This window comes from Rhineura floridana, chromosome 2 (genome assembly GCF_030035675.1).
Source record: "Rhineura floridana isolate rRhiFlo1 chromosome 2, rRhiFlo1.hap2, whole genome shotgun sequence".
NCBI lineage: Eukaryota > Metazoa > Chordata > Lepidosauria > Squamata > Rhineuridae > Rhineura > Rhineura floridana.
Genome location: NC_084481.1, coordinates 165441970 through 165469154, shown reverse-complemented (window position 1 = coordinate 165469154; position 27185 = coordinate 165441970). Strand labels below are relative to the sequence as shown.

The following is a 27185-nucleotide window of genomic DNA, read 5'->3' as shown; positions in this document are numbered from 1 at the left end:
AAATTAGGTGTATATTATTTTAAAATGGACTGAAGATGTTATGAAAGATGAAGATGTTAGGCAGTGGCTAATGGCAATTGGTTGTAGTGCTATCAGACAACAATTTTGTCCAGGTTTTCTGCAAAGAAGAGCAAACTCATATAATAATTAAGCTCCTGGTACAGACTGCAAATTAGCAAATGGCAGCAGCTCAGGAGAACTATGTGCTTAACTTGCTGTTATTAATGGAAGATGTGATGATTTCTCCACCACCCACTCATGGCATTTGGGGTGGAGACTAGCACTAGCTAGTCTAGCTAATTTTTGCTTTGGATAAAGATGTATTGATAGGACTAAGGGCAGTTGGTGGATCATGTAGGATGTTGCTACTTTTCACTGGATTAACACAACTTTGTGGTTTAGACAGACTTAGTGTCGTATCCAGGTTGGGACTCAGGAACCAGACCAGTTGGTGAAAGCAATTCAGTTTTTATTAAAGTAATATCCAGACAAAGACTACGCCTTCTCATGAAGTTTCACTACTAAACATAACCTGTGACTTGAAAGAGAGTTGACAGAACAAGGAATCATTATTCCCCCTGTCCCTTAAGAAGGGGGCAATCGGGCGCGAATTCTCTCACTCCGCCTCAAAGTGCTCTCATCCACTTCCCTCCTTTCCCTCTTCTTTTGTTGTCTCTTTTGCTGTCTCCTGGTACGTGGTGAAGGAGGTGCCCCCTCCCCTTCTGAGGGCTCTGATTCAGGTATTGGGGAAAGCGGGGGGGCAGGCCTAAATCGTCGGGCTGTTTCTCTTTGCTTTTCCCTGAGTCAGGAGGAGGCTGGATTCCCCCTTGCCCTCCCTCTTTCTCCAACTGCTCTGAGCTCGAAGGGGGAGGGGGTGTGGGAAGCTCCTGGGAAGGATATGTGTCTGTGGGAACTTCAAAGTCTTCTCTGCCAGACAGTTCTATCTCTGAGACTCCCTCCCCCTCCTCTGCGTTTCCTTCACACGGCCCTGGCCAAATGAACCCCTCCCTCTCTTCGTCCTCTGAAACATCAGGGTCCCAATCCTGCATCCCGACACTTAGAGAAAACCTTCAGTGAAATTCTCTGCATCTGTTCAGCACTATTTACATGCTTCAGAACATATAACTACAGACAAAACAGCAGCAAATATGCTCCATTGACTTTAGTGAAAAAATGTGATTCATTTCCACTCAAACATTTTTATTAATAGTTTACAAAACTGTGTTTGAAGTTCCAAGTTAAATTGGATAGTACTAACACATCTGGATTACAAACAGAAGTACTTAATAGCCAGAAAACAATAGAAAGGCTGTTGCCTGTAATGTTAGCTGAAATAACATTTGACAAGAAATGCAAGTATAAGGCTAAAAGATAACAGGTTGTGCCAACCTTGCAACACTGTGTCACTCTTAGGCAGGTGGATCTTCTGTCAGCACTGTGAAATAGGATTTTTCAAAATGTATTCACTACTAGTAGTTTAGTAGTGGAATCCTCCGTGCAATCTGTTCAATAATAAAATCTATAGTGTGTTCATGCCAGCTTTTCTCCATGGGATATATACAGAGAAAATTTGGTGTAGTAAATGCTGCAACCTGAGTCAAGTACCTCCTCTGCAATATCTAAAGATAATGGAAATCATTGTGCAAGCACCACAATCTGTCAGGAGTAGCAGTTGAGGGTACTTACTTGTGACCTTTTTTCCTGGCAGGGAGAGATCCAGTTTCTGCTTGAAGCTTAGACCCTTCCAGCTAACAGATCTGCTCTCGCAAGGGCTGCAGTAGATCTGCTGGCTAGAAAAAGGTCCATTTCAAGTAGCTGAGTAGAGTTATCTCCACCATCATGTTTAAGGAATGAGTAAACACCCCAATATTCCACTTCCCACAGCAAGCTCAACTAATTATTTTATAAGTGCTGCTATACACTTATAAAAAAGCAGCAGCAAAATGTTCAGAGTCCTAGAAGAAAGGATAAACCTACTCCTCTTTCTCTTCTGGGGGTGGAGACAACAACTTGGACAAAAAGGTGGCACATTCCTGCATACTTAATCTTTATAGCGATCTCAGCTAGTAGTATGTTCAGTTGTTCCTCTTATGTCCAAAACACCTTTAGAACTCCATGCATCTCTATCAGCATTGTGCCATTCCCAGTCTACAGAATAGTTGAACAGAACAAAAGCACAACGTTTAAAGAACAACAAAAAAGCCATTGACCCCATCACTTCAGAGACTCCTATACATGTGTACATGTATGTACAAGTCACATCCAGGATTTATCTTTTATTCTCAACATTTTTCTTAGGAAGACACACGCCCCTTATCTGATAAAACATCTCTCCTAACCACAGCTCTCACAGCTTGCTCTGTCCTTCACCTTGTTTCCTGCTGAGGTGTTTGTGGAAGAAGGCTTGAATCTGCTGCCAAGCATCCACCTGTGCTACAGCATGAGCCCTGGGCTCCCCTCCCCAAATCACTGGTTTGCCCACCAACAGATGCATTGAAGCTGGGCACATTGGAAAATAAGGAGGTTCAATGTAATGCCCTGCTCCAGGATAGCAAATTATCTCAGGTTTTTCTTTTCCATGAGCCTGCAGCCGGTTGGAGGCTTCAACAGCGAAGAATTCACTCTTCCAGTTGTGATCATCCTTACCTACAATGAAGAGAAAACATCCCTCAGCCTTCTCTATTGGAATCAAGCTTTGGCGGTCAGGGCCCTCAAGTGGGTTGTTCAGGATATCCACAATATCAGCAGTCCCAGACTTGTCCATTTTCAACCGCTTTAGATTGGCACCAAGAGGAGGAATGGTGATATCCTTGTAGTGCAGTGTTGCAGCCACATTGGCTATGGTACCATTAATGGTGACTGTAGCAGTGATGCCCTTTAAGAAAGAGGCCATGGAGATACAGAGGTCACCTCCTTTCGAGTGTCCAAGCAGTCCAATTCCTGGACCTTTAACCTAAATGGTAAGGAAGAAAAGAAGTAAAAAAATCCTGATACATATGTGCATCTCACCTGTGCCTTCCACATGACTATACTGTGGGCAGGAGCCCATGCTGCTCATCCCTAGTTAGGCTAAAATTCTCAGCTGAGGATCATTACTATCAGTCACAATTACTGTCCAAGACTTGCCTGATCTAGTTAATCTGGCATCCCTTTGCTGCCAGGAATGGAAAAAAATGGGTTGCTACAGTCTTTAACCTTTCACCATTGTTTTATTTCAGGAGCTTAGCACAAAGAATGAAGTATGAAGTATTAGAGCAATACAAGTAACCATGTGATTATCAGGGTTCAGCTCAGGTAACCCTCTTGAATCAATAACTCAACCACTCTCAGAATAAAAATACCAGGGAATTTATACTTCTGCAGAAAATTAATACCCACAGGCTATCACAATTTTTGCTCATGATTCACCCAAGTAGAGATACGACAGGCACAAGATTCCTAATGGATAAGCCTCCTCCCCAATGACTTCCAGGACTATACCATCTGGACATTCCCTATCATGGTGGAATGCCCATTCTTGATGGTTGTTTCACCACTGCGGAACTGGCACTGCCTGAGGCGGCACATCTTCTGAAAGCACTACAAGATGTTCTGGCCTACATTGGCTTTTTGTAGCTAGAATCCAGCTAATTTTTGGTGGTTTTATTCTGTGGTACTTTAAGTCTGTATTTGGAACAAGGTTTAATGGTTTTGTAATAAATCTAAACACTTCATGCTTGACCATAAAATAAATCAGCAGCACCTAACTGCCACATTTAAAAAGAAGCAATATGAAAACTAACAAAGCCACCTGACCTTATGCATGCTTATTTGAAAGGAAGGCCCACTGTTCAGAAGCATACACTCCCAACTAATGCAGTCCTATCAATACACATCTTTGAGTGTGAGCTCCACTGAACTCAGTCAAGTTTCACAAGACTTTTTCCAGCTCCAAACATAGCATTGTCACGAAAAGAACTTGCTGTAATTGTGAAGGTTATTCATGTGTGGCCCTACCTTTGGATGTTTCAACATATAGTTTACAGCTTCTTCAAAATACTCCAGATGGAATTCCTTCATATCCTTAGGGAGATCTTCATAGCCATAATAGGCCAATGCTAACCCAGCAAAGCCGTAATTGGCCATCAGGCAGGCTCTGTATTCTGGGAGTCCTCCTCCAGTTCCATAAATATCAATGATTCCAGGAAAGGGGCCATCACCTGTAGAAGATAGAAAGAAGCAGCATTACCTTTATTTAGACCTCTTTAGAACTCACCTTGCTGGTGAATTCTACTGTCAAAACTACTGGTGAAAAACCACTGTCAAGCATAGAATCACAGAATTTGAGGGGCCTTGGAGGTCATCTAATTCAACCATCTAGATTGAGTAGACCCTTAATGATGACCCACTTTGATGGCTGACCATAAATTATGGTCCTTCATAATGTACGTATCTATCCTATTCATAGCTCATCAAAAGAAAAGAACTGGAGAGTCCGCAGTTGGAGGTGTGAGCTGGATTGCAGTACAAAGGAATACAAAGGAAAAGGCAAGTACAGGGCCAGCCCAGCCAATCATTAGACACAGCAAGGCAAATTATAAATTCTATCCCTTTGTATCTGATAAAGTGGGCTCTGGACTATTACAACTTATGCCACAACAACATTGTTAAGTCTTTTAAGGTGGCACCAGGCTTTATTGCTTTGTTGCAGCACACTTACACAGTTTATTTTCGACCCTCTCCAAGCAAGAGGAGCGTTTTTATTTCGTGCTCAACACACAGACATGCTTTTTGTGAACAAGGTGGAAAGTCTAGTTAGGATTGGGAAACCTACTCCCATCCTTTCTGACAATTGGCCATGCTGCCTGGGGCTGATGAGAGGTGGAGTTTAACGACATCTGGAGAGCCACAGGTTCCACACCCGTGGCTCGAAGCGATGATTAAAAGGGGGGGTTCATTTACACGAATTACAGGAGTGGGACTTTGCGTGCACATTGCTGTATGAAGGCCTGTTGGTGAGGCCAGAGTCCACCGCTCACCTGGGGGCAAGAAAAGCGTGCCCCTCACCCTCCCTTCCCGCACCGGGATCCTCTCGACACCGTCACGCACGAAGCCCCGCTCATGTGCGCCCTTGGCTAGGACGTTGCCTGGAAGGGGGTCGCCGTGACCTTCCAGCACTTCTAGCTCCAGGCGGAAGGGATGCTCTACGTTGCGCTTCACCAGGCGCCGAAAAGGCCTGTGCGGCTTCAGCGACCACAGCAGCCCCATCGGCTCCAGGCCGGAGAAGCTGCCGCCTTCCAGCGCCGGCGAGCGGCTCAAATCCAGTTGCCCGCTGCTGTCTACTTTGTAGACGGCATGCGACTCGAAGAGCTCCCCGGTGTCGTCCTGCAGCGACGCCCGGAGGGTGACCTCCACCTGGGGACGCAGCCCCTCCACCGAGATGGCCAGCGGCTCATCGAAGAGGCTCCAGCCGACGGGAGAAAAGTTGACGCGAGCTTCCATCCGGGAGACCGACGCACAGAACGAGACGCTCTGCGGTCGCCGGCCTAGGCACCTGCCGAAGAGGAGGGCGACAGCGCTGGCCGGCAGACTCGTGTGCTGGCAGCGGCCTAGGCTCGAGCTAAAGAGCAGCCGCGCCAAGGAGGCCATAACAGCTTCAGCAACTGTCACTCCCACCACGGAAGTTGAGTCGGAGGCCGCCTGTCTCGAGTTACATGCCTTCTGTTGGGAAAGTAGCCTTGCAGGCCGAATCCACTTGAGTTCTGTAATTATTTCATTTAATTCAGTGGGGTTTACCGAAACGCAAATCCTGAGGACTGAACACTCAAGAGTATGATCTTAAACAGATAACTTGGACGTATCTCTCTCTCTAACAACATAAGTTTTGTAGTTTCTTTTCCTGTTGATTGCCGCATTTGTTATATGTTGTTAATTCATAAAATACTTGTTTCAAAGAAAAAGCACTGACTTACTATTTACAATTTCTCTCTCTCTACTGGCATATAACACTAATTTTATTCATTCATCCATCCCATTAAGTGGATACAAAAGCTTATGTCACAGTAAATGTGTGACAGAGCAATCCTATGCATATCTACTCAGAAGTAAGCCCCATTGAGTTCAATAAGACCTATTCCCAGTTAAGTATGTAAAGGATTGCAGCCTGAGTCTTTAAAGTTCCATAGAATTCTTGTTCTTTCTACAAGAGATTGGCATTTATTTATTTGCCACTCAATAAGTAATACCCACTTCTCTGGAATTGGCAAAAGTTGCAAAACGTATCAGATAGCAAAAAAATTAACACATATCCTAAACCTGGGGCTCCCTTTGAACTTGAGGCCCAGGCCAACTCTCCTCCCCACCTCCCTCTGATTAATATTATTAACATTTATTACCAGCCTATCACCCCAAGGTCCTAGGGCAGGTCATAACAATTTTAAAATACAACATTGAAAACAATTAAAGAAAAACTAAAATCACAAAATAGGGTGGGTTCTAAAAATATATGTCTCAGGTGTCAAAGGCAAGGGTAAAGAGGTGCATCTTCAGCATTTGCCTAAAACTGTACAGCAAAGTTGCTAGACACACTTTGGTGGGAAGCTCCACAACTTAGGGGCCAACTTGAGTGCGGCAGCAATCCATTATAAAAAGGTAAAGGTCTTCAAAATACAAAATGCTTGTTACAGGAAACTCATATTGTAAACAGCCAGCCATATTGCCAGAACAAATTACAATGAGCAAAAGTTTTATTTAGTACATTCCATGTATTACAGATGTCTGCTTAATGTTTGTAAATGTTTGAAGAATTCTGGAGATAACACCTAGCTTGAAGGCTTGTGCATGTCCCTCACCAATATAAAGTCGTTCAATAAATGTTACTTTACTTGCTTTGTCTCCCTATTTAATTCAGTGGTAAAGAACCCATGAAACAACAGGGTTAAGACGAAATGGCTGAAAGCAACTTCACTTGGGAGCTCTATTTAAAATCAACAAATCAAATCTGACAGAATGTGAATACATCATTTGTAGCCAAGCAACAACTGTAAACAACTAGAAGAGAGATCTGGGGAGACAAGAAGCTGATTTCTAATACGTAAGTGCTTCCAATTTGCTTGTGTCCGCACAAGTGCAGATTTGTGAAAGAATGGTTCTGAAGGATTAGTAGGAACTTTTCAACCTGCATAAATAACAAGGAAAAAATACCTGGAAATTGAATGATCTAAACAGTTTGGGATACAAGATTGGCTGAACTTGTGAGCAGTTCAAGGAAAAACAGGGATTCTTGTACAATACTGCAATATGAATTTTCTGGTTTAAACTCAGAGAAAAGTGAACAAAAAAGGTGACAGGCCACAGTGGCCTGTATTAATTCAATGTATACCTAAGTTCCTAATGATTATCACTATTTTTAAAAAGATATTATTAATTATTTATATACAGCAGTAGAAATTAATATATTGTGTCCTGTATAGAGATTATGTACTGAAAAGTGTATGTCACTTTAAGAGAAGAGAACAAAACGTCTTGTGGCACCTTAATGATTAATAGACTGTGTATGACTAAGAAGTAAGCCCCATTAAGTCCAGTGAGACTTTCTCCCAGGTAAGCGTGCATAGGATTGCAGCCTCATTGTGGCATAAGAGTGATGAGAAGAAAGCTAGGACTAGAAGAGAAAATGGGGTTGTAAGCTAGGATATAGTTTAAGTCAATAAAATTAACTTGAATGCAATTATCATTTTTAATACATTATTTCACCTGTTGAAATCAGATGAGCAAGACTTGTTTGAACCGCTGATATATTGGTTTTTCCAAGTCACATATTCCAAACAGAAACAAGTCATTCAGGTTCCAGAGCTGACAGTGGTAACATTTACAAATAAGAGACGTTAATAGGACTTGGGACTGGATTGGAGTACTACAGAAAATGCAATATACGTGGACAAGAACTGAGTATGTTGCATGGACAGTAACAGAATAGAAATCTTACCACTTGATGTGGAAATAATTATTGTCAGCAGAAAGCATGTTGCACAAGTGTAATTGTAATTGGGAAGACAAAATTAATAAGATGGAAATTGGGAAAATAATTCCACTTATCTTTTTCTCTGTGCTAATGCAAGTTGTCCTTAGCTTACTATAAGAGATTCACAGCATCATCCTAATGACCTGGAGTGGGACTTGTTTTCAAATATCTTATAGAATTGCAACCTCAGCAGAGCAATGGTTTTAACACAGGCAGGACCATTTGTAGGTTTACTGTAGAGAAATAGGCAATTAAGGAAGCAATACTCCTAGGATCTCAAGCCCTGATGTGAGTTTTTAACCCCTTCTGGAACATGTTTTGATGATGAAGAGGTGACACTAAACTGGCAAGGACAGTGATAATGGTGACATCGTGGGTGATAATTTCCCACCACTGCCTTTCTTTGTTTGAAGAGCCAGAAGTGGAGAACAGCATTTGGGTATCATCATGCACAATAGCATCTTGTTCTCTTGCTTGGCCCATCCCCAATCATATCATATCTACTATAAGTAAGCAGCCGCCATGGAGACACAGGTACCAGCATTCTTCAGTAGTAGCCTGTTCGGGGAAGAATCATGGTGCTGGGTGATTGCTTAAATATTAAATTAATTGCTTTTATAATTTGATACAGTTCTTTCTTTTCCCATTGTGGTTTAGGAAATGCTGATGTGTCTTCTCAGAAAACTGTAGGACATCCGTTTCTTTACACAGCAGCTAAGTCTAGCCAATGTTTTATGAAAAATTAGCCACTAGCAAGGAGTTTCATCAATCTTGAAAGGATGGAAGTACCAGCTTTTTTCAAGAGCAAAAATCCTTTCCCTCTTGAGTCTAGTCTGAAGGCCAGAGTTGACAGACAGAGCTTGCCATCTCACAATGTAATGGTGTCAATGAGGGCAAAAATGCCATTCATGTACCAGAGAGATGTTTGCCATGCCAAAATGTATTATGAACACTACCAGAAACAATGCCTCAGGAATGTAGCCAAGGACCTTAATTTTTCCAAAGACGTTGTCAACCACAGAGGGCCATTAGCTCTATCCTTTAAGGAATATGACCCTAAAGGGCTATATGATTTTTCCAATGCTGTTCAGAAACAAAAAAGTGAACATATTATTGCTGAGAAGCGACCAAGTAGGCTCAAACCTTTGAGGAGATTACCTCACCTGATAAAATCAGATATTGCTCCTCCAAAAGAAACCACTACTACTGTTCCTCTCTGCTTGGAGGAGTTTATCTGGAAAGCCAAGATGGAAAGCACACTTGCAGAGCCACAGCTGCTGATACCCATTCCTCCCCCTCCTCCTCCTCCTTGTGAGCTTCCTTACCCACAGGCATTCCTGACCGAACCTCATGAGATGTTAGAAGACTTGATGACCAGAAGATGGCAAACAACAACATCCCAGGGCACCACGGTCCATGAGCCAGATCATGGGGACCTGGGATGGGAAGAAAGACTGCTGACAAAGTTAAGTAAGGCTACAGCTCAATGGATTGTGAACAATCAGCCCTCTTGGGGAGGCTGGGTTCAGGGTAAGCTACGGGGTTTCAAGAAGCAAAAATATGACTGGAATAGAATCAGGTATGTGCTCCCTTTTGAAAGTGATGTAGAATTACTGGATGAAATTCAGGCAGAGGATACTGTAGAGGAAGGTCGAATTCAAAGCGACAAAGAGAAGAAACCAGAGACACCTCTCCCTGCCTATTATTACAGGTAAGACATAAGTCTGTTTTCACACATCAGGGTGCATTCCATTCAGATGTAAATGTACTTATTTGGAAATAAGTCCCATTAAGTTAAGTGGAATCCACTTCCATGTAAGTGTGCATGGAAAGTTAAAGTTGCTATTTATTTCCACATTTCTTTTCATTTGAAAGATGAAGAGACAAAGTATGGCTTTATGTAAGGCTCCTATAAAGGTCACTCTATCAGTAATTAGCCAAGTAAGGTAGTGTCAGTGTTGTCTTGAAGCATGCTCTGCTTTAGACCGTTGATTGATGATGTGATGACCACATTTCCATTAAAGGTTCAGGCACAGGGCTCATCATTGCCACTGAGATTACTATTGGTTGCTAAGATTCCCAGACTGCCCTGCAATTCTGTTCAAATCTTGTGAGAACATAAGAAGAGCCCAGCTGGATCACACCAAAGGCTTATCTAATCATAATAAGCATAATACTACTGTTTCCCACCATGGCCAAGCAGAGGCCTAAGGGAAGCCCACAAGCAGGACATGAGGAAAGCAGCCCCCTTCTACTGTTTATTTATCTGTTTATTTTTCACCTACCCTTCATCACAATAGTGATCCAAAGATGAGATACAGTCAAAACAAGTTGCTGTTGTTCCCCAGCAACTAGAATTCAGAGGCATACTGCCTCTGATCCTGGAGGTAGTACATATAGCCATCACAACTAGTAGCAATTGATAGCCTTACCCTTTCCCTGAAATGGTCTAATAACTTTTTAAAGACACTTAAGTGAGTAGCCATCACCACGTTCTGTGGTGGTAAATCCCACAGATAAACTGTATGATTGAATTTCTCTGTCCTGAATCTCCAACCATTCAGCTTCATGTTGATCTGTGTGGAAGTTCAACAATTTTATTATTATTATTATTATTATTATATCACTATCTGCATCTGTCCCATGGCAATGTACAAAAACATAAAAACAGGTAAAAACAGATACAGAAGAGCACAAAAAAACAACAGAAGGTGAGTATAAAAACAATATGGACACCAATATAAGAGATCTATTCATCCAGTTGGGAAAATGTCTTCACTTGTTTCCAGAAAGTGCAGATAGTGGGTGCCTGTTGTATCTCAACAGGAATGCTGTTCCACAGAACAGGGGCAACCACATTAAAAGCTCTGCTCTGAGTTACTGTGCAGCAGGCTTATGATATTTTTGGAACTTGAAGGAGCCTTCAACATACTGTATCAATATTTTTGAAGGGAACCCAAACAGTCTGATAGTTATCCAAGGCAATATCATTCAAACTGGGGTCCCTAATGTGGCCCCTGTGGGTACCATAGTACCCTCAGACACCCTCTGTCCCTCCAAATGATTTTTTAAGTAAGATTTTTATTTTTTTTAATGGGGAAGTTGCCTGTTTTGGGGGGGGGTTCTTTTTTTGGCGGTGTTTTATTTGTTTGTGTGGGGGTGTAGATGTTACTGCCTGTTGTTTTGGGTGGAGATTCTGAGCACTGCCACTCTGCCAATTTCTCTTCTGTGAAACGGGTATTTTGCAGTGCTTGTGACAGTTTCTCACATTTCCATATTGTCCCTGCTTGGGCCCCAAAAGATTGAAGACCCCAGCATTAAAAGGTTGATCTGGAATAGAAAAAGGGACAGTAGCAACACTACAAAGCTTTTTTAGAGAGCAAGGAAGAACAAAACCTGTCCTGGTTGCAAAATGTTTTACAGAAATTATACTCTGAAGTAGGAGGAGCATCAGATAAACGGGAAAGCAGTTTCTAAATGAAGCATTTACTACATTTGCTATCCTGTAATATTCCCTAGGAAAAAGGAAGAATTATAGTATTATTAATAATGCTACCAATCATTTTATTTTTTTAAAAAATTATTTGTCAGGCAACTCAATACCTGTACAGCTGGTCTACCTTGCAAAGTTGGTGTAAACTGAGGGTTGCTGAGATCATATATGTAAAGCACTTCAAACACTTTGCAGTAGCACCGTTATTTTTCTATATGTTGCATCTGCACAACTTGTGGTTCATCAAGCCAAATGCAGACCACTAGACATGTACTGAATGACATGCCAGGTGCCTGTACTGTGTGGCGTTTCTGCAGTCCCTGGCAGGCAGCAAAAGCATGTGATTTATTGAGCCTGTGGCATTAGGGATGCCAACCAATTGACCAGCCAACCCGAAAAAGAACTGCTAAAAAAGCAAGGGGGTAGGCTGTTTCTTCACCATCACTCCAGTCTTCTTCTTCAAAAAGATGTACACCTTGTGGGTTTTAATTTTGCACTGGGCTGCTCTCTTACATCAGTCAGAAAACACTGAATTTTGCTCCCAGACTTTCCTCAGACTGCTAGCCTTTCCCCCAGCTGCAGTCTGGCTCCACTCTGGGCTCTGCCAATAGCCCCTGCCTTGGTATCCAAATTCTCTACTTCAAGAGTTGACAACACTACCTGATGGACCACCATATGCGACTGATGGGCTGCATTCTTCTGAGTAAATCACAAATTGTACAATGTTTAACCATGGCTCTGTTTCTTTCCTCTTCTAGTTGAGACACCATGTCTCAACTAGAAGCATATTTCCCGTCTTCCAGGGTGCCATCTTTCCACACGAGAGCGTTGTGCACAGAAGATCCGATTGGTAAAAACAGAACAGCAGATCAAATATCAAAGAAGAGTGTCAAACAGGTATCTCCTGTTAAACATCGGGAACGGTTGAACTCCCATGTGGGGAAATACTCATACACTACCCAGAATGTCTTTGAACAAGAGCTCTATTTTGGTAGGTGGAATTGGAACGTCTGTAAATCCTTTTGCTTAGCACTGTACAGGGATGGATGATCCAAGCATTATTTGGGTCAAAGATTAGCTAGCGCAAAGCTCAACTACACCAAATCTAATATGGTGTTAATACAATCATATCTTAATACATTTCTAGCTATGTTTGGTAGCCTGTACATATGCTGTAGTTTTTTAGCCATCCCATCATAAGCTGCTCCCTGTGGCACTTTAAATGGAATACATAGCTGCGTCTAAAAAAATTAGGGAGATAATTGTTTGCACTTGTTTTGCATATTGTTTATTTCAGTTTTTCCAGTAAGGACCTCAGCAAATCTGTAAAGGCAGAGTGATGATGACCAGACCAAAGTCTCCCAGTAACCTTAGTGTCTCAGCAGCGATTTGAGCTCAGGACTCCTTTAACGCTAACCAAACTGTACAATGTGATGCCCTCCAGATGATGTGAACTACATTTCCCATGAGTCCCAGCCAGCATTGCCAGTGGTTAAGGATGATGGAAACTGCAGTCCACAACATCTAGAGGGCATGATGTTGGCTGGCCCTGCTCTAACCACTACACCACACTGTCTCTCATATATACTTATATGCCACTGGGACATTTTGACAAGAGGAACTAGATCACCAGTGCCATCTCCCATCTAGTTTTCTCCCCTCCTCTGTATGTATTCAGGGTCAGCCAGCATTGTTCATCAAGAGACCAAGAAGGATCGTTTGATTATGGATAATCATTATGAATATTATAAACACCTCCAGCAATGCTACCCAAGACCTCCAGAGGTCTGGAGCTTCAGACCATCAAAAAAGACAGGTAAGAGAGGGCTGTATACTAACAGGAAAAGCAGAATGATGCAGAACAAAATTGCACAAGAAGTAATATTAGTGTTATTTGTTTATTATTTAACAAATGAGACGACCTCGCCTCAGTTGTTCATGCTCTGGTAACTTCGAGATTGGATTACTGTAATGCGCTCTACATAGGGCTGCCCTTGAAGACAGTTCGGAAGCTTCAGCTAGTGCAGAATGTGGCAGCTAGACTATTGATGAGGACCAGTCGGTCTTCGCACATAACTCCTGTTCTGGCTCGCCTGCACTGGCTACCTATTTGCTTCCGGGCGAGATTCAAGGTGCTGGTTATGACCTATAAAGCCTTACATGGCGTGGGACCACAATACCTGGTGGAACGCCTCTCCTGCTATGAACCTACCCGCTCACTTTGTTCAGCATCTAAGGCCCTCCTCCGGGTACCAACCCATCGTGAAGCCCGGAGGGTGGTTACTAGATCTAGGGCCTTTTCTGTGGTGGCCCCTGAGTTGTGGAATAGCCTCCCCGAAGAGGTACGCCTGGCGCCTACATTATTATCTTTCCGGCGCCAGGTAAAGACCTTCTTATGCTCCCAGGCATTTTAATCTTTTAATCTTTTTAATCTTGTAATACTAATCCTTTTATCATCTTATATTTTGTTTAATTGTATTTTGTTTTCATTGTGTCTTATATGTTTTGTGATTTTATTATTATGATGTATGTATTTTATCCTATTCTGTTTACCGCCCTGAGAGCTACTTGCTATGGGCGGTATATAAATGCAACAAAATAAATAAATAAAATAAATTTGTTAAACAAAGTGTTAACACACTGGTTCTAAACAAGTTTATTTGGAAGTTTGTACCATGACTTCTAAATAAGTGGGCTTAGAGTTACAGCACAGAGACACTTTATTACTAGTTAGTGTATGGCTGCCCTCTAAGCCACCTATTTTCTACCTAACTCCAGCTGGTGGACCTTGAGATTCTATTAAAAAAAGATGAGATCCCGGAAGCTTGAAGTCTGCCCACCTTTGACCTATATAACTTCTGGTTAAATTATCCAGAGACAGCGCTATCTATTCAGTGTATTCTGAGACTGGTCACTCCTCCTACTCTCTACACAGGCAGAGCCATGTTAATCATTCCATTGCAGTCTCTTATTTTTCAAAGGGAAGTGTCCCTGTCTCAGTCATGGCCTTGGTTCCTCTTCAGGAACAGAATTTTTCAGGAGCTCTAGCTCCTTGCATTTAGAATGTGAGGTGAAAGCTGCTCTTAAAATACTTGGAAAAAACAAATCACCAGAAACAGATGGCATACCAATAGAGTTGCTACAAGCTACTGAGACTGAATCTGCCCAAATTTTGACAAAAATTTGCCAAGAAATATGGAAAACTAAACAATGGCCCACAAACTGGAAGTGTTCAATATATATCCCAATTCCAAAGAATTCTTATCAAATTCTGTGAATCCAATAGTTTGTTTCTTGCAAACACATTTTTTGAGCAACCGAAAAGACAATAGTACACATGGACATCACCAAATGGTCAATATAGGAATTAAATTGATTATATATTGGTAGCAGAATATGGAGAAGTTCCATACTTTCTGCAAAAACAAGACCAGGAGCAGATGTTACCAAATTCTTGCAAGCTACACAGCAAGTGGATTGGACTGTGAAAGACCAACCCAAATTGTGTTTGCATTCTGACAAATTTGTAGGGCAGTCCAATATCTCAGAGGAGGTCAGGTCTCCTGCTCCCCTGGTGCATTCACTATAGCTGCCCAATTTCCCTGCTTTTTAAAGTTTGATAGAAATATCTGTGGGCTATAGGTACGTTCTTAAACCGCAAAGTTTTTTGCCTATTAGTGAATTTCCCTGCTTTTTAATCCAGGAGGTAAGAAATTGGATTCTGTGCAAGTTTGCTGAGAATGGATTGATCATTTGCTTGCTTATTGAGTTCAGTGGGATTTACTCCCCTGCAATCATGCTTAGGATAGGTGAAACTGACCACAGGGGATGAGGAGAGGAAACACAGAGGGGAGGACTGGGATGGGAGCAGGTAGGACGGGGAGGGGAGAAGGACAGGTTTGATCATTTGCATGTTTATTGAATTCAGTACGATTTACTCCCATGCAATCATGCTTAGGATAGGTAAAACTGACCAGGGGGGAAGGGAGGGAGGGCTGGAGTGTGCAGGGAAGAAGGAAGAGGGGAGGGGAGAAGGAAGGTGGAAGAGAGGGGAAGGGGGAAAAAAGCAGGTCTGATCATTTGCATGCTTATTGAGTTCAATGGGATTTACTGCTATGCAATCATGGTTAGGACAGGAAAAACTGACCATGGGGGAAGAGGAGGGGGAGGGGGAAGGACCGTATTGGAGGGGGCAAAGGAAGGGGGAGGGGAGGGCAAGTTTGATCATTTGCAGGCTTATAAAGTTCAATGATACTTACTTCCATGCAATCATGCTTAAAATAGGTAAAACTGACCATGGGGAGGAGGAAGGGGAGGGGGAGGAGGGGGAAGGGGAAGGAGGGGATCGGAAGGGGTTGGGGATGCAGAGGGAGGGGCAAAGGAAGGGGGAGGGAAGAGGCAAGAGGGAGGGAATAGGAGGGAGGAGAAGGGAGGGTGGGTTTGATTGTTTGCATACTTTTTGAGTTCAGTGGGATTTATTTCTGTGCAATCATGTTTGAAAATGGAAATGGACTGCCTTCAAGTCAATCCTGACTTATGTTGACCCTGTGAATAGGGTTTTCATGGTAAGTGGTATTCAGAGGTGGTTTTACCATTGCCTTCCTCTCAGGCTGAGAGGCAGTGACTGGCCCAAGGTTGCCCAGTGAGCTTCATGGCTGTGTGGGGGTTTGAACCCTTGTCTCCCAGGTCATAGTCCAACACTGACCTGGGGGAGAGGCAGAGAGGGGAGGGGGAGGAGATTGGGTGGGTGGGTACTGGGCAGAAGAGAAGCCCCTTTCCTTTATTTATTTATTTATTATTTGATTTATATCCCGCACTTCCTCCCAGCAGGAGCCCAGGGCAGCAAACAGGAACAATAAACACTTTAAAACATCATAAAAAGACCTTAAAATACATTAAAACAAAATGTTAAAAACATTTTTAAAAAAGCTTTAAAAACATATTTTTTTAAAAAAGGGTTAAAAAAACATTATTAAAGAAAACATATTAAAGCATTTCTAACACAGACACAGACTGGGATAGGTCTCAACTTAGAATGCTTGTTAAAAGAGGAAAAGTCTTCAAAAGGCGCCAAAAATATAGCAGAGAGCAAAAGGAAAACATTGTGAACAGTATCATTGCTCTTCAGCGTTTTCCCCACCTTTTTATTCTACAGCAGGCACATGTAGCCTCCCACCCAAATTTAAAACAAAGCTGTCCCTGGCCACATCCACACTAGGCCTTTATTTCATTTTGGACAGCCATGGCTTCTCTCAAAGAATCCTGGGAAGTGTAGTTAGTGAAGGGTGCTGAGAGTTGCTAGGAGACGCCCTGTTCCCCTCACAGACCTTCAATCAGAGTGGCTGACTGTTAAACCAGTCTGGCCACTGAAGCTCTCAGCGGAACATGAGTCTCCTCTCAGACCCCTTCACAAACTACACTTCCCAGGATTGTCTGAGGGAAGCCATGACTGTCTTATGTGAAATCAAAGTCTGGTATGGGTGTGGCCCTCTGATTAGCCAAGCCCAGCAGCTGTGAGGCTTTTAGAACACTGACAGTTGGTTCTTACTGAGCATGCCCCACGTTATCATAGGCTTCCAGCCAAAATTTCTTAAATTAATTAAAAATCAGCCAGGCATTATTTAAACTTTTAAACTGCAGAAGATGAAGGTCAGAGTATGGGGCAAGGTCAGTATTAGGATTACAGGTACTCTGTGAACATGGCTGATTTTTAATGAATTTCAACAGATTATGAGAACTCTCAGAGAAAAAAGTCCCAAAGAGCTCTGAGGTTTTGACTCTCATTTTAGACTTTGAACTCTCGATTCTCTCTGACTGTTTTGTGTATCACCAAGAAAATTCACAGGGTTGTTAAGCAAGCGTTTCTGAGTTCAGTACTATATGTTTTGTAAGGTTTTGTTTTGAAATGAGCTTATGGGAAGCATCAGAATGGCATGGGGGTATTTTCAATTTAACATTGTGAAATGTGAAAAATCCACGCTGGCTATGGTATACAGCCACTCTCGTGGCTGTATAATACAATGACTAGTATGTAGAGACAAAGAGAACTATTACAATAGTTATTGTATAGAAATAGAAGAGGACAACAAAAAGGGAAGAACAAGAGCCCTGTTCCAAAATATTAGAGAAATTAAAAGAAAATTTAAACCAAGGGTAGGGATGTTGAATAATCAACAGGGAAACACACTGACTGACTGAGATGAAATAAAAGGAAGGTGGAAGCAATACACTGAAGAATTCTATAAAACAGATACAAGGATGACAGATTCATTCATGGAGGAACCGTATGATGAAGAACCAGAAATTTTAGAATGTGAGATGAAAGCTGCTCTTAAAATACTTGGAAGAAACAAATCACCAGGAATAGATGGCACACCATTAGAGTTGCTAAATGTTACTGAGACTGAATCTGTTCAAATTTTGACAAAAAATTGTCAACAAATACAGAAAACTAAACAATGGCCCACAGACTGGAAGCGTTCAATATACATCCCAATTCCAAAGAAAGGGGATCCCAGGGAATGCAGTAATTACCGAACTATTGCCTTAATATCCCATGCAAGTAAAGTAATGCTCAAGATTCTACAACAAAGGATCTTACCATATATGGAGCGAGAAATGCCAGACGTCCAAGCTGGATTTAGAAAGGGAAGAGGTACCAGAGATCATATCGCAAACATACATTGGATAATGGAACGGAGTAAGGAATTTCAGAAGAAAATCACCCTATACTTTATAGATTATAGCAAAGCCTTTGATTGTGTAGATCATGAAAAACTATGGAATGCTTTAAAAGAAATGGGTGTGCCGCAGCATCTGATTGTCCTGATGTGCAACCTATACTCTAGACAAGAGGCTACTGTAAGGACAGAATATGGAGAAACGTTTGGTTCCCAGTCGGAAAGGGTGTGAGACAGGGGTATATTTATCACCCTATTTGTTTAATCTATATGCAGAACATATCATATGGAAAGTGGGATTGGACCAAGATGGAGGTGTGAAAATTGGAAGGAGAATAAGATATGCGGACGATACCATACTACTAGCAGAAACCAGCAATGATTTGAAACGAATGCTGCTGAAAGTTAGAGGAAAGCACAAAAGCAGGACTACAGTTGAACGTCAAGAAGACTAATGTAAGGACAACAGAAGATTTATGTAACTTTAAAGTTGACAATGAGGACATTGAACTTGTCAAGGATTATCAATATCTTGGCACAGTCATTAACCTAAATGGAGACCATAGTCAAGAAATCAGAAGGGCAGCTATGACAGAACTAGAAAAGGTCCTCAAATGCAAGGATGTAGCACTGAACACCAAAGTCAGGATCATTCAGACCATGGTATTCCTGATCTCTCTGTATGGATGTGAAAGTTGGACAGTAAAAAAGGTGGATAAGAGAAAAATAAACTCATTTGAAATTTGGTGTTGCAGGAAAGCGTTGCGCATACCATGGACCATGAATAACTGGGTATTAGAGCAAATTAAACCAGAACTGTCACTAGAAGCTAAAATGATGAAACTGAGGTTATCATACTTTGGACACATAATGAGAAGACCTGATTCACTATAAAAGACAATAATGCTGGGAAAAACAGAAGGGAATAGAAAAAGAGGAAGACCAAACAAGAGATGAATTGATTCCATTAAGGAAGCCACAGACCTGAACGTACAAGATCTGAACAGGGTGGTTTATAACAGATGCTATTGGCAGTCACTGATTCATAGGGTCGCCATAAGTCGTAGTCGACTTGGAGGCACATAACAACAACAACTAATCACTAATAGCCTTACTGGATTTCCTTACTTGATTTATCAGAATTAATTACTTCATTGATTTACTGGAATTAATTTATTATTGGATCATGAGCCATACCACTGCCATCTTACACATATATTTTATAAGCTAGTGATCAAAATCTCCACATGTAAACTAGTATTATTGTTAAGGTTGAAACAGTCTTTCTATTTATCCAAACATCTATTTAACTGAAGGTGTGCTGTAATTCATTGTCTATACCAGGAGTGGGGAACCTCCAGCCTGTGGGCCAATCTTGAGGTCCAGTTCGGCTCTTCAGGCCATTTCCCCCAAACCCTACACACCTATTCAAGGAGAGTCTGGAGAGGGCAAATTTGGTGTTTTGGTTTAGATTTCTGGGTTCATTCATGCCTTTGTGGGCAAGGGCTAATATGGATGGCTACTAACCTATTTCCATTATAATTCTATTTGGTCAGTTCAAAGGGTGCAGAAGGGAGCTGTCCACTGGGCAGCACTTCCCACTGTCATTGAAGACTTTGCTAAACTAAGTGAAGCAGAATCCCTTGAGCTAATTAGGAAAAAAAGAGAATCGCACAGGAAGACTGAACAAGATGTGTCTGAGGATATCCGCATCCGTAGGACTATGCTGGAGCAGTGGAAGGCCGCTTGGAAATTTGGTGAGTTTTCCAGTTCCATTTTTAACTGCCCATAATCCACTAAAATAATGCCCATTTTTCTATTGGCATTGACATTGCTATTGTCAATAGTGGCTAGAGGACATAACTAACTTGTTTTAGTGGATCATCTGATAAGAGCTAGCAAACTCACATCCTTTCCATAAATATTCACACCTGTGCTCTTTCTGTGGTATTTTTCTTCTCAATGCTCAGATCCTCGGTGGCAGTCAGCAACTATTGAAGGATTAATTAGAGACTTTGCAGATGTGCATGTTCAAAATCGGATCAATGCTATACTTATCTGTGCATCTGCTGTGCTTGAGCGGCCCCATGCAGTCAAAGGTGCAAGTGAGGAGTCAGGTATGAGCAATCTCTATTGGAAACTGCCATTAACTTCTGTTGTGTTTCTCTAGTATAGCAAGGAGACCGAGAGGCACAACTGTTTGGGTTTGGGATACTTCTGGATTATAGATAGATTGCAGTCCTAGCCATACTTTCCAAAGATCAGGCTGAGACATACTTCTCAGCAAACCTGTAGAGGATTTTACTATTAGAATTGTACTGTTTAACCTAAGCTATTTATTGGAAATATATGTAACAAATTGTCTGACTAGGTCTCAGTGTTGTATTGAATGCTGTTGCTATGTCAGTACGATGAAAAGTGCTGCCTTTTATTGAGTCAGACCAATGGTCTATCTAGCTCTGGTACTTACTGGTAACTGCTCTCTTTCCAAGGATGGCAGCCTAGGATTTTGAAAAGGAATGCTAGGGGCTGAATCTGGGATTCTTACTATATATGTGTTTGAACAAGGCCCGCTCTGCTGTTGATTATGTAACAGTGTTTCATCCATTGTTACAGATTCTAACACTAAGTAAGATATTAGTTGTCTTCATTTTGCAGTTGCTTAATTCATTTTATTTTGCAATCATATCCTCACTCACTGTATGGTATTCTGCATGTGGATCTCACAACAGACCGTGACTAAAGCATATAGCTGGGCATATGGAAATGGGGATTCACTTTTAGAGATTTCCTTTGGGAACTTGGACAAATGGTAGAATTGGTCTTTCCCCATTTTTCTCAGTGGTTATGCCTTTTTTAATTAGAACTGAAAGGCTCAGAAACCATTCTCTTTTGGAATTAGTATTTGAAAACCTGTCTGAAATTGTTAGAAGAGAGGACCTTAAGAGTGGCATGTTTTCAGAGTGAGCATATTTAAAAAATGAATGATTAATAATAAACAGTGAAAGAAATATCAGATTTTTTTAAAGCTGGCATAGTTTCTGTGTCAGCAGATAAAAACATGAACATGTGAATGTTATGATTTTCTCAGTAATAGGAATAGAACCTGGTGCCAAGGATGTAGAAGTCGAAGATATGCCAAAGAAAATACAGCCTTTGCTTAGAAATACTCTGTTTGATAAGGATGCTCATGTGAGAATGGCTGCTGCAGTGGGCTTCTATGCCATAGGGAAATGGAATCGAGTGGCACAGTCCATCATGAAGCATGCTCTGATAAATGGTTAGTACAGTAACTTTAATTTTCTTTCCATATAAAATCTGTTCTTGTGGATAGATGATCTCCAAAGCCATGATAACATTTTCTCTGACAAAGAATATATAAGCCAGACTAGGGCACTGATCCCACTAAAGTTACACTGGTATCCTACACACATGCGCCTGGGAGTTAGTCCCATTCAACTCAGTGGGGCTTATTTCTGAGTATACATAACTAAAGCTGCAATGCAAGCTCCAGTCTGCCAGGGTGGAGGAGATTTGGGTGAGGGGGAAGTGCCCCTCTGCCCAGCCCTGCCTGGCTTTTCTGGCCTTCACCACTGGGGGCAGCTCTGCCAGTGCAGATCACTTGAAGGCACCAGCCCAGGCAACAGTATCCAGCAGAAGGTGGGAATCCTGAGCTGGTGCTGATGCCATATGTGATGGCAATGGGCCTCATCCAGGCCTCTTTCCTGTACCAGCTAAGGTGGTGAAAAGGGTACTTTTTCCTCCTCCACCACCTTCCACCTTGGCTGGCATGACTACCAGGGTGTCCTGCCCAGAGATGAAGGATTCAGACTGAAGCAAGGTGATGTCTTTTTCTCTTTTTATTAGAGTTATGGTTACATCCAAAGTGGTGCGCTTCATATACCTATCTACTCTGACTCACTACTTTCCCTAACTATCCTAACTAAGCAGTCTCTGCAGTGTTTGGGGAGAGTTGACTCAGCACTTGTGGGCTTGGAAGACACCAGCTTAAGTAGGGAAGGTTTTTGTGCATAAGTGGCAGCTCTGCCTGAGTTTCACCCTTTGAAAGTCTGTTTTCTCACACCTCCTCACGCGGGGTGAGGGGAGGCGAGTCTCAGCTAGCCCATCCAACAGCAGGGCTTCGCTAGGTGACAGCGTCTGGAAGCCGGATGCTCATTGGCTGGGAAGCATTTGAAGTGTCTGGTGGGGATTCCTGCACAGGAGTAGATGGTGTGATCGGAGAGTCGCTTCCCAACTGCTCGGGCGTTGGACTCGCAGACGGGGCAGGAGCTGCCTTGGTGGCAGTGCCGGGCATAGGAGTTTGAGGGCTGCCAGAACCTCCCCACTTGTCTCCCTTCCTCCAGCTCCCCAAGGAGCCTCATCCGCATCTGACTTCCCTCCCTGATCTAACTCTCCCTTCAACTGGGTACAACACAGGGTTGTGGATGAAGTGGGGGGTGTACCTCTTTTAAGCCCTGCTGCTGCCAGCCAGGGGTTTGGATTACTCTGCCTAGCCCATTGAAAACAATGGGATTTATTAGACTTACTTATAGTCAAGATTTATTAGGCCTACTTACGGTCAAGAGATGATATTTTTATGTGACAAAATGACATTTTCATGCTGTCTCTATGTAATATTTTTAACAAAGCTATTTTGCTTACAGATCACTTTTCTGGACCGTAAACACTGTAATAAGAAAAAGAGATGCCCTAAACTATAAGTCTCGTGTGTTCTTACATAAGATCAGGGGTGGCTAGCCTGTGGCCCTGAAGATGTTGTTGGACTCCAGCTTCCATCAGTCCCAGCCAACATGGCCAATGGTCAGAGATAACGGGGACTTGAGTCCAGCAATATCTGGAGGGCAACAAGTTCCCTACTGCTGCTTAGACTAAGCTGAGATGGGCTTCTTTTTATTATATCTCGTTACATTATACAGTAATTCTTCTTTTGCTATTAGGTAATACTGCGGACAGCTGGGCAGCAGCTCAGGCCCTGGCGCTGGAGGGCAGTACCAGTTTCCAAGTAGTGAAAAGGATCCTGTCTCAAATTTTTCATCAAAAGGATGATGCCACAGAAGACCAGGCTTGTCTTTTATTATCTCGGCTCAGCAAACACACAGTAAGTACAGTACCATGGCTCAGGTGAAAGAACAAGGTGGAAATACATGACAATTGTGGCCAGCTGATATTTTTTCACTCATGCTTGCCATCATTGTTGAATACAGACACTGGACACTCTTTGTAGCACAACGCATGTTACGTTGCAGAAAAGAAAGGTGAAAGACCCGTTGTACTACGCTGAAGGGATTAGGCCCATGGGGCAGGTTCTGCCTCCTTGGCCAGAATCCCACAGGGAATGTTCTGATGGAAAACTATTTCGTTTTCTGTCTGTGAATAAGTGGCCAGGCCAGTTATTGTTCTATGGGAACCATGAGACAATGATCAACAAGGGTATTCTTTTACCTTTAGTTCCAGTTAGGTTAGCCAGATGCTCCTGGGTGCCATTGTCTGCAATATTCCAAATCAGATTATCACAATGCCATGGCAAAGAGCTCCACTCTGTGTTTTTTTAAAAATTTTGAATGGGAAATTCCTAATTTAAAATTAGTAGGGGAAAAGTTTCAGCAAGACATCCGCTTGCTAGAAAACTCACAAACAGGGATAATCCACCCTTTCCCTAAGTGATAGAAAGTTACAGCAATGGCCTATTTCCAGGGTCACTTTGCTTGTAATGAAATAAAGCACAGGAGACTTATGATGTCTTTGTAACCCATCAGGTTATTAAAATCAGCCTCTGAGCCCTTGAATCCCCCTCTCCTAATTATCTGAAGAAAGGGAAATGATTATCAGATACAGGGCCTTTGTAGTACCCTACATCTCCTTCCCTAGAGAGGTTTGCCTGGGGACATCTGTGTATTATTCTCAGTGCCAGGTTAAAGCCTATTTATTTGCCCCGGCTTTAAGGTTTTCTGTATTTTACTGTGCTAGAATTTTGAATCTCCTTTGTTGATATGGTTTAGTATTTATTGTATTTTGTAGTTTTCATATGAACACAAGCTGCTCTGAGTGTTTCAGATGAAGAGAGTCAGTCGATCAATCCATACCAGTTCCTGAAACCAAACAGCATGCCTTTGGAGCTGTCATAGAACACATTTCCTAGTCAGCTCCAAACCTCAGTCCTGTATTTTCAGCTGACTGTAGAACAAATAACTTGGTAGGATGGTTTTTGTGATGCTGAAGCCTAGAATGCCCCACCCCTCCAATCCTCAGCCATGCTGATATCAGATGCTGCTGTTCCCATCTTCCATTTACAAACTGGTCTTGGCCATTTCCCCTCTTCTTGGTATTTCCAATTAACTGTATTGTGGGACTGCACACTGCTAATGGATGCTTTCACACCTCCCCTCCCCACTGGATGGCTGTGTTAAGACTTTTTCTTCTTCCTCCTCAGGCTTTTTTTCTAACTGGATCTCATTTGGGAACCTCCTACAATATCCTCCTATTGGCATTCTAATTCACATTCTGTTCTTCCTAGGAACTCCCCAGATTTGCTCTGATACCCTAATAAAATAACAATCAGCCGGTAGGTTCTCCAAAAATGAAGGCATTTCCATAAGTCACATACCCTTCTGAGTGATGATACCTCCTCTCCGGGAAGGATCAGCAAACCCATGCCTGCCTTCTTTACACTGAGAAATTTCTGCTGTGTTTATATAGTGCTTTCTGGCTTTCTGCTTATTGGCTTAATCCTTCCAGGGCTTGGTACATTGTTTACTGGCATCAGAACTGAACAGTTACCAATGGAAACATCGGGTTTTGGCCTGTAAAACATTCTCGCGTATTCCTGGGAATGTCAGCCAGGTATGTTATGCTTCATGACACCAACATATTACAACATATATACGAGAATATTGGTTGTGCCATCTTCCTGACTGAAACACTAACAGATTCTAATATTCCATCTGACATGATTCAAGCTTACTATATATTCCATTCTTCGTTATTTTAGAGTGGGAAAAAATCTGTTTTGTTTATCCCTTCATTTAGGACGTGCACCAAAACCAGTAACTTTACACACAGTAATTTGGGAAAAGTTTGCTGCAATGGTGATTTCACCATTAAAGGTATTAAAAAAATCTGATTACAATGGCTCCTAATTGGCACTTGTGAAATGATGTCATAAAGACTGGGATGTGAATATATAGACAGAAAATTCTGAAAAAGATAAATTAAGGAAGTTCCCAGAAAGAAGATTTCCTGTCCCCTGTCCTCCTCGGCAGCCCTCTGCAAAGCCTCACCAAAGAGTCAGGAGCTCCTCCTGAACAATGTGGAATGGGGCTCAAGTGTGTGCTGCTGGGGAGGGACTTCCGTTCTGTGAATTTCCTTAAATTAATTATCTTTGGACCCAACCCTGCTTTTGGGACATGCCCCTGCCCACATTGTTTAGGAGGCCACTCTTACCCTCTCGAGAGGCTTCTGGGAGGGTATCTCCAGGGGGGAACAGGGAATAGGAAATGTTCCTTTTATGGGCTTCCTTAAATTAACTGATCTAAGGATCCAATATACTGTATAAGCCCACTAGAATTGAGAAGTGCAGCCTAAGGTTTTTACTGTTGGCAGAGACCCTAGGCTTGCCAAAAGACATTTCCTCCCTCCCACAGGGCTACCTCTCTTCAGAAGGGGCCAGCTTCCTTGATTTCTATACGCTCCTCCATGCCCACTCTTTTAATGTGGGTCCCTCTAAGAGTTCTTTCCATGAAGATACTGACATCAGAAACTATTGAACTCTTCTAAAATTGTGCCTTTTGAATCAAGGTTGTAAACGTATCTGTGCCACCCAAGGTTCTTCCAAGTTCTTTTTCTTCCATGTAGGATCTCAAAAATAAAATTGTCCAGCTCATGTGGACAGATTGGAAGTTTGATGTACGCCAGGCAGCTGCCAAGGCTTTGGGGCATTTGGAACTTGGGAAAGAAGTCCATGATCAGCTCAGGTGAGAGCTGTGCAACATGATAGCCTCTAAATCTGTGGCAAAACATTTCCTTTGCAATATCCTGAAATGCAGATAGACAACATGTTGGAAACAGATGGCCTCAGTAACATATGGTGGCATTTGAAATGATGAGACATGTTGAGATCCTTATGTATGATTCAGTGAAGAATCTTCTTCACTGATGGGCAAAGCAATCCTATAGTCTCATTTATGCACAGTGTGGATAAGCCATAGATACTCTGGCAAGAGTTTTCAGCCAGCGTACCAGGGAAGTCCTGTCAGCATAAGTGTCATTCTCCTGGCTTAGCTCCATGTCTGCCAGCAGAGCAGGTCTTATGCTGCTTCCTAAGACCACTTAGATAGCATAATTCCTTTACAGGATTGCTCCCTTAGTTTGCTCTTTGTAGTGACAAAATAGGATAAAAACAACAATAAATGCACAAAACTGTAGCTTGATCCAAACTTTCCTGCCTCCCCCTTACCTCTGGAGCCCTGCAACCTCCTGAATATCTTCTCCTGAAGGTTGGGGGAACCTTCTTAAACAGAAAGACATATACAGTAGGGCCCTGCTCATACAGCAGGTTCCATTCCGGACCGCCGCTGTAAAGCAAAATCCGCCGTGGTGGAACGCATTGACTAACATTGTTTAAAATGGCGCCCAATGCCCGAAAAACGCCGTAAAAGTGGAACAAGTGCTGTAGGAGCGGGGCCTTTCCGCAATTGACAACTGCTGTATTGGTGGAACGCTGCAAAGCAGAGCACCCCAAAGCAGGGCCCTACTGTAGCAAGAGGAAGGAGGAATCACTGAGTATCAGAAATCCTCCATTGAGTGAGTGGCAGTGCCTCCCACTTGACCAATTCCAGCTTTGGATCCAAGCCCAAGACTTTAACAAGATCTCTAGGAAGCTGCAGATATAGGGCCCATCCAAACAACTGTATAATCCGCAATGTAATTGCTTTGTGTAGTGATTAATTCTCTGTGGTTCATACGAAATTGCAAGATGTTGTGGATTTTCGCT

General features: G+C 42.4%; 2 protein-coding genes across 2 annotated transcripts in view; one reads left to right on the top strand and one right to left on the bottom strand.

The window, feature by feature from the left end:
- Nucleotides 1-452: 452 nt before the first annotated feature.
- Nucleotides 453-5673, bottom strand: LOC133377337 (acyl-coenzyme A thioesterase 1-like). The gene is made up of 3 exons (XM_061611254.1): nucleotides 5019-5673; nucleotides 3997-4199; nucleotides 453-2953 (listed from the first exon to the last, which is right to left on the bottom strand). The coding sequence occupies exons 1-3, from the start codon at nucleotides 5626-5628 to the stop codon at nucleotides 2348-2350; spliced, it is 1419 nt and encodes a 472-aa protein (XP_061467238.1). The 5' UTR covers nucleotides 5629-5673; the 3' UTR covers nucleotides 453-2347.
- A 2851-nt stretch (nucleotides 5674-8524) lies between these two features.
- Nucleotides 8525-27185, top strand: part of HEATR4 (HEAT repeat containing 4) — a 42624-nt gene continuing 23963 nt past the window's right edge. The window contains 10 exon segments of the mRNA XM_061612796.1: nucleotides 8525-8536; nucleotides 8749-9713; nucleotides 12299-12486; nucleotides 13174-13311; nucleotides 19732-19932; nucleotides 20146-20292; nucleotides 21267-21455; nucleotides 23134-23294; nucleotides 24932-25036; nucleotides 26048-26166. Of these exon segments, the coding sequence (XP_061468780.1) occupies nucleotides 8525-8536; nucleotides 8749-9713; nucleotides 12299-12486; nucleotides 13174-13311; nucleotides 19732-19932; nucleotides 20146-20292; nucleotides 21267-21455; nucleotides 23134-23294; nucleotides 24932-25036; nucleotides 26048-26166 (2225 nt within the window).

What these genes read in the sequence shown, in the direction of transcription:
- LOC133377337 (XM_061611254.1), bottom strand. Translation starts at nt 5,628, where the DNA reads ATGGCCTCCTTGGCGCGGCTGCTCTTTAGCTCGAGCCTAGGCCGCTGC. An exon ending in CACGCTTTTCTTGCCCCCAG is followed by an intron (nt 4,200 to 5,018) that starts GTGAGCGGTGGA and finishes TATCTTCTACAG; the next exon opens with GTGATGGCCCCTTTCCTGGA. An exon ending in ATATGTTGAAACATCCAAAG is followed by an intron (nt 2,954 to 3,996) that starts GTAGGGCCACAC and finishes CTTACCATTTAG; the next exon opens with GTTAAAGGTCCAGGAATTGG.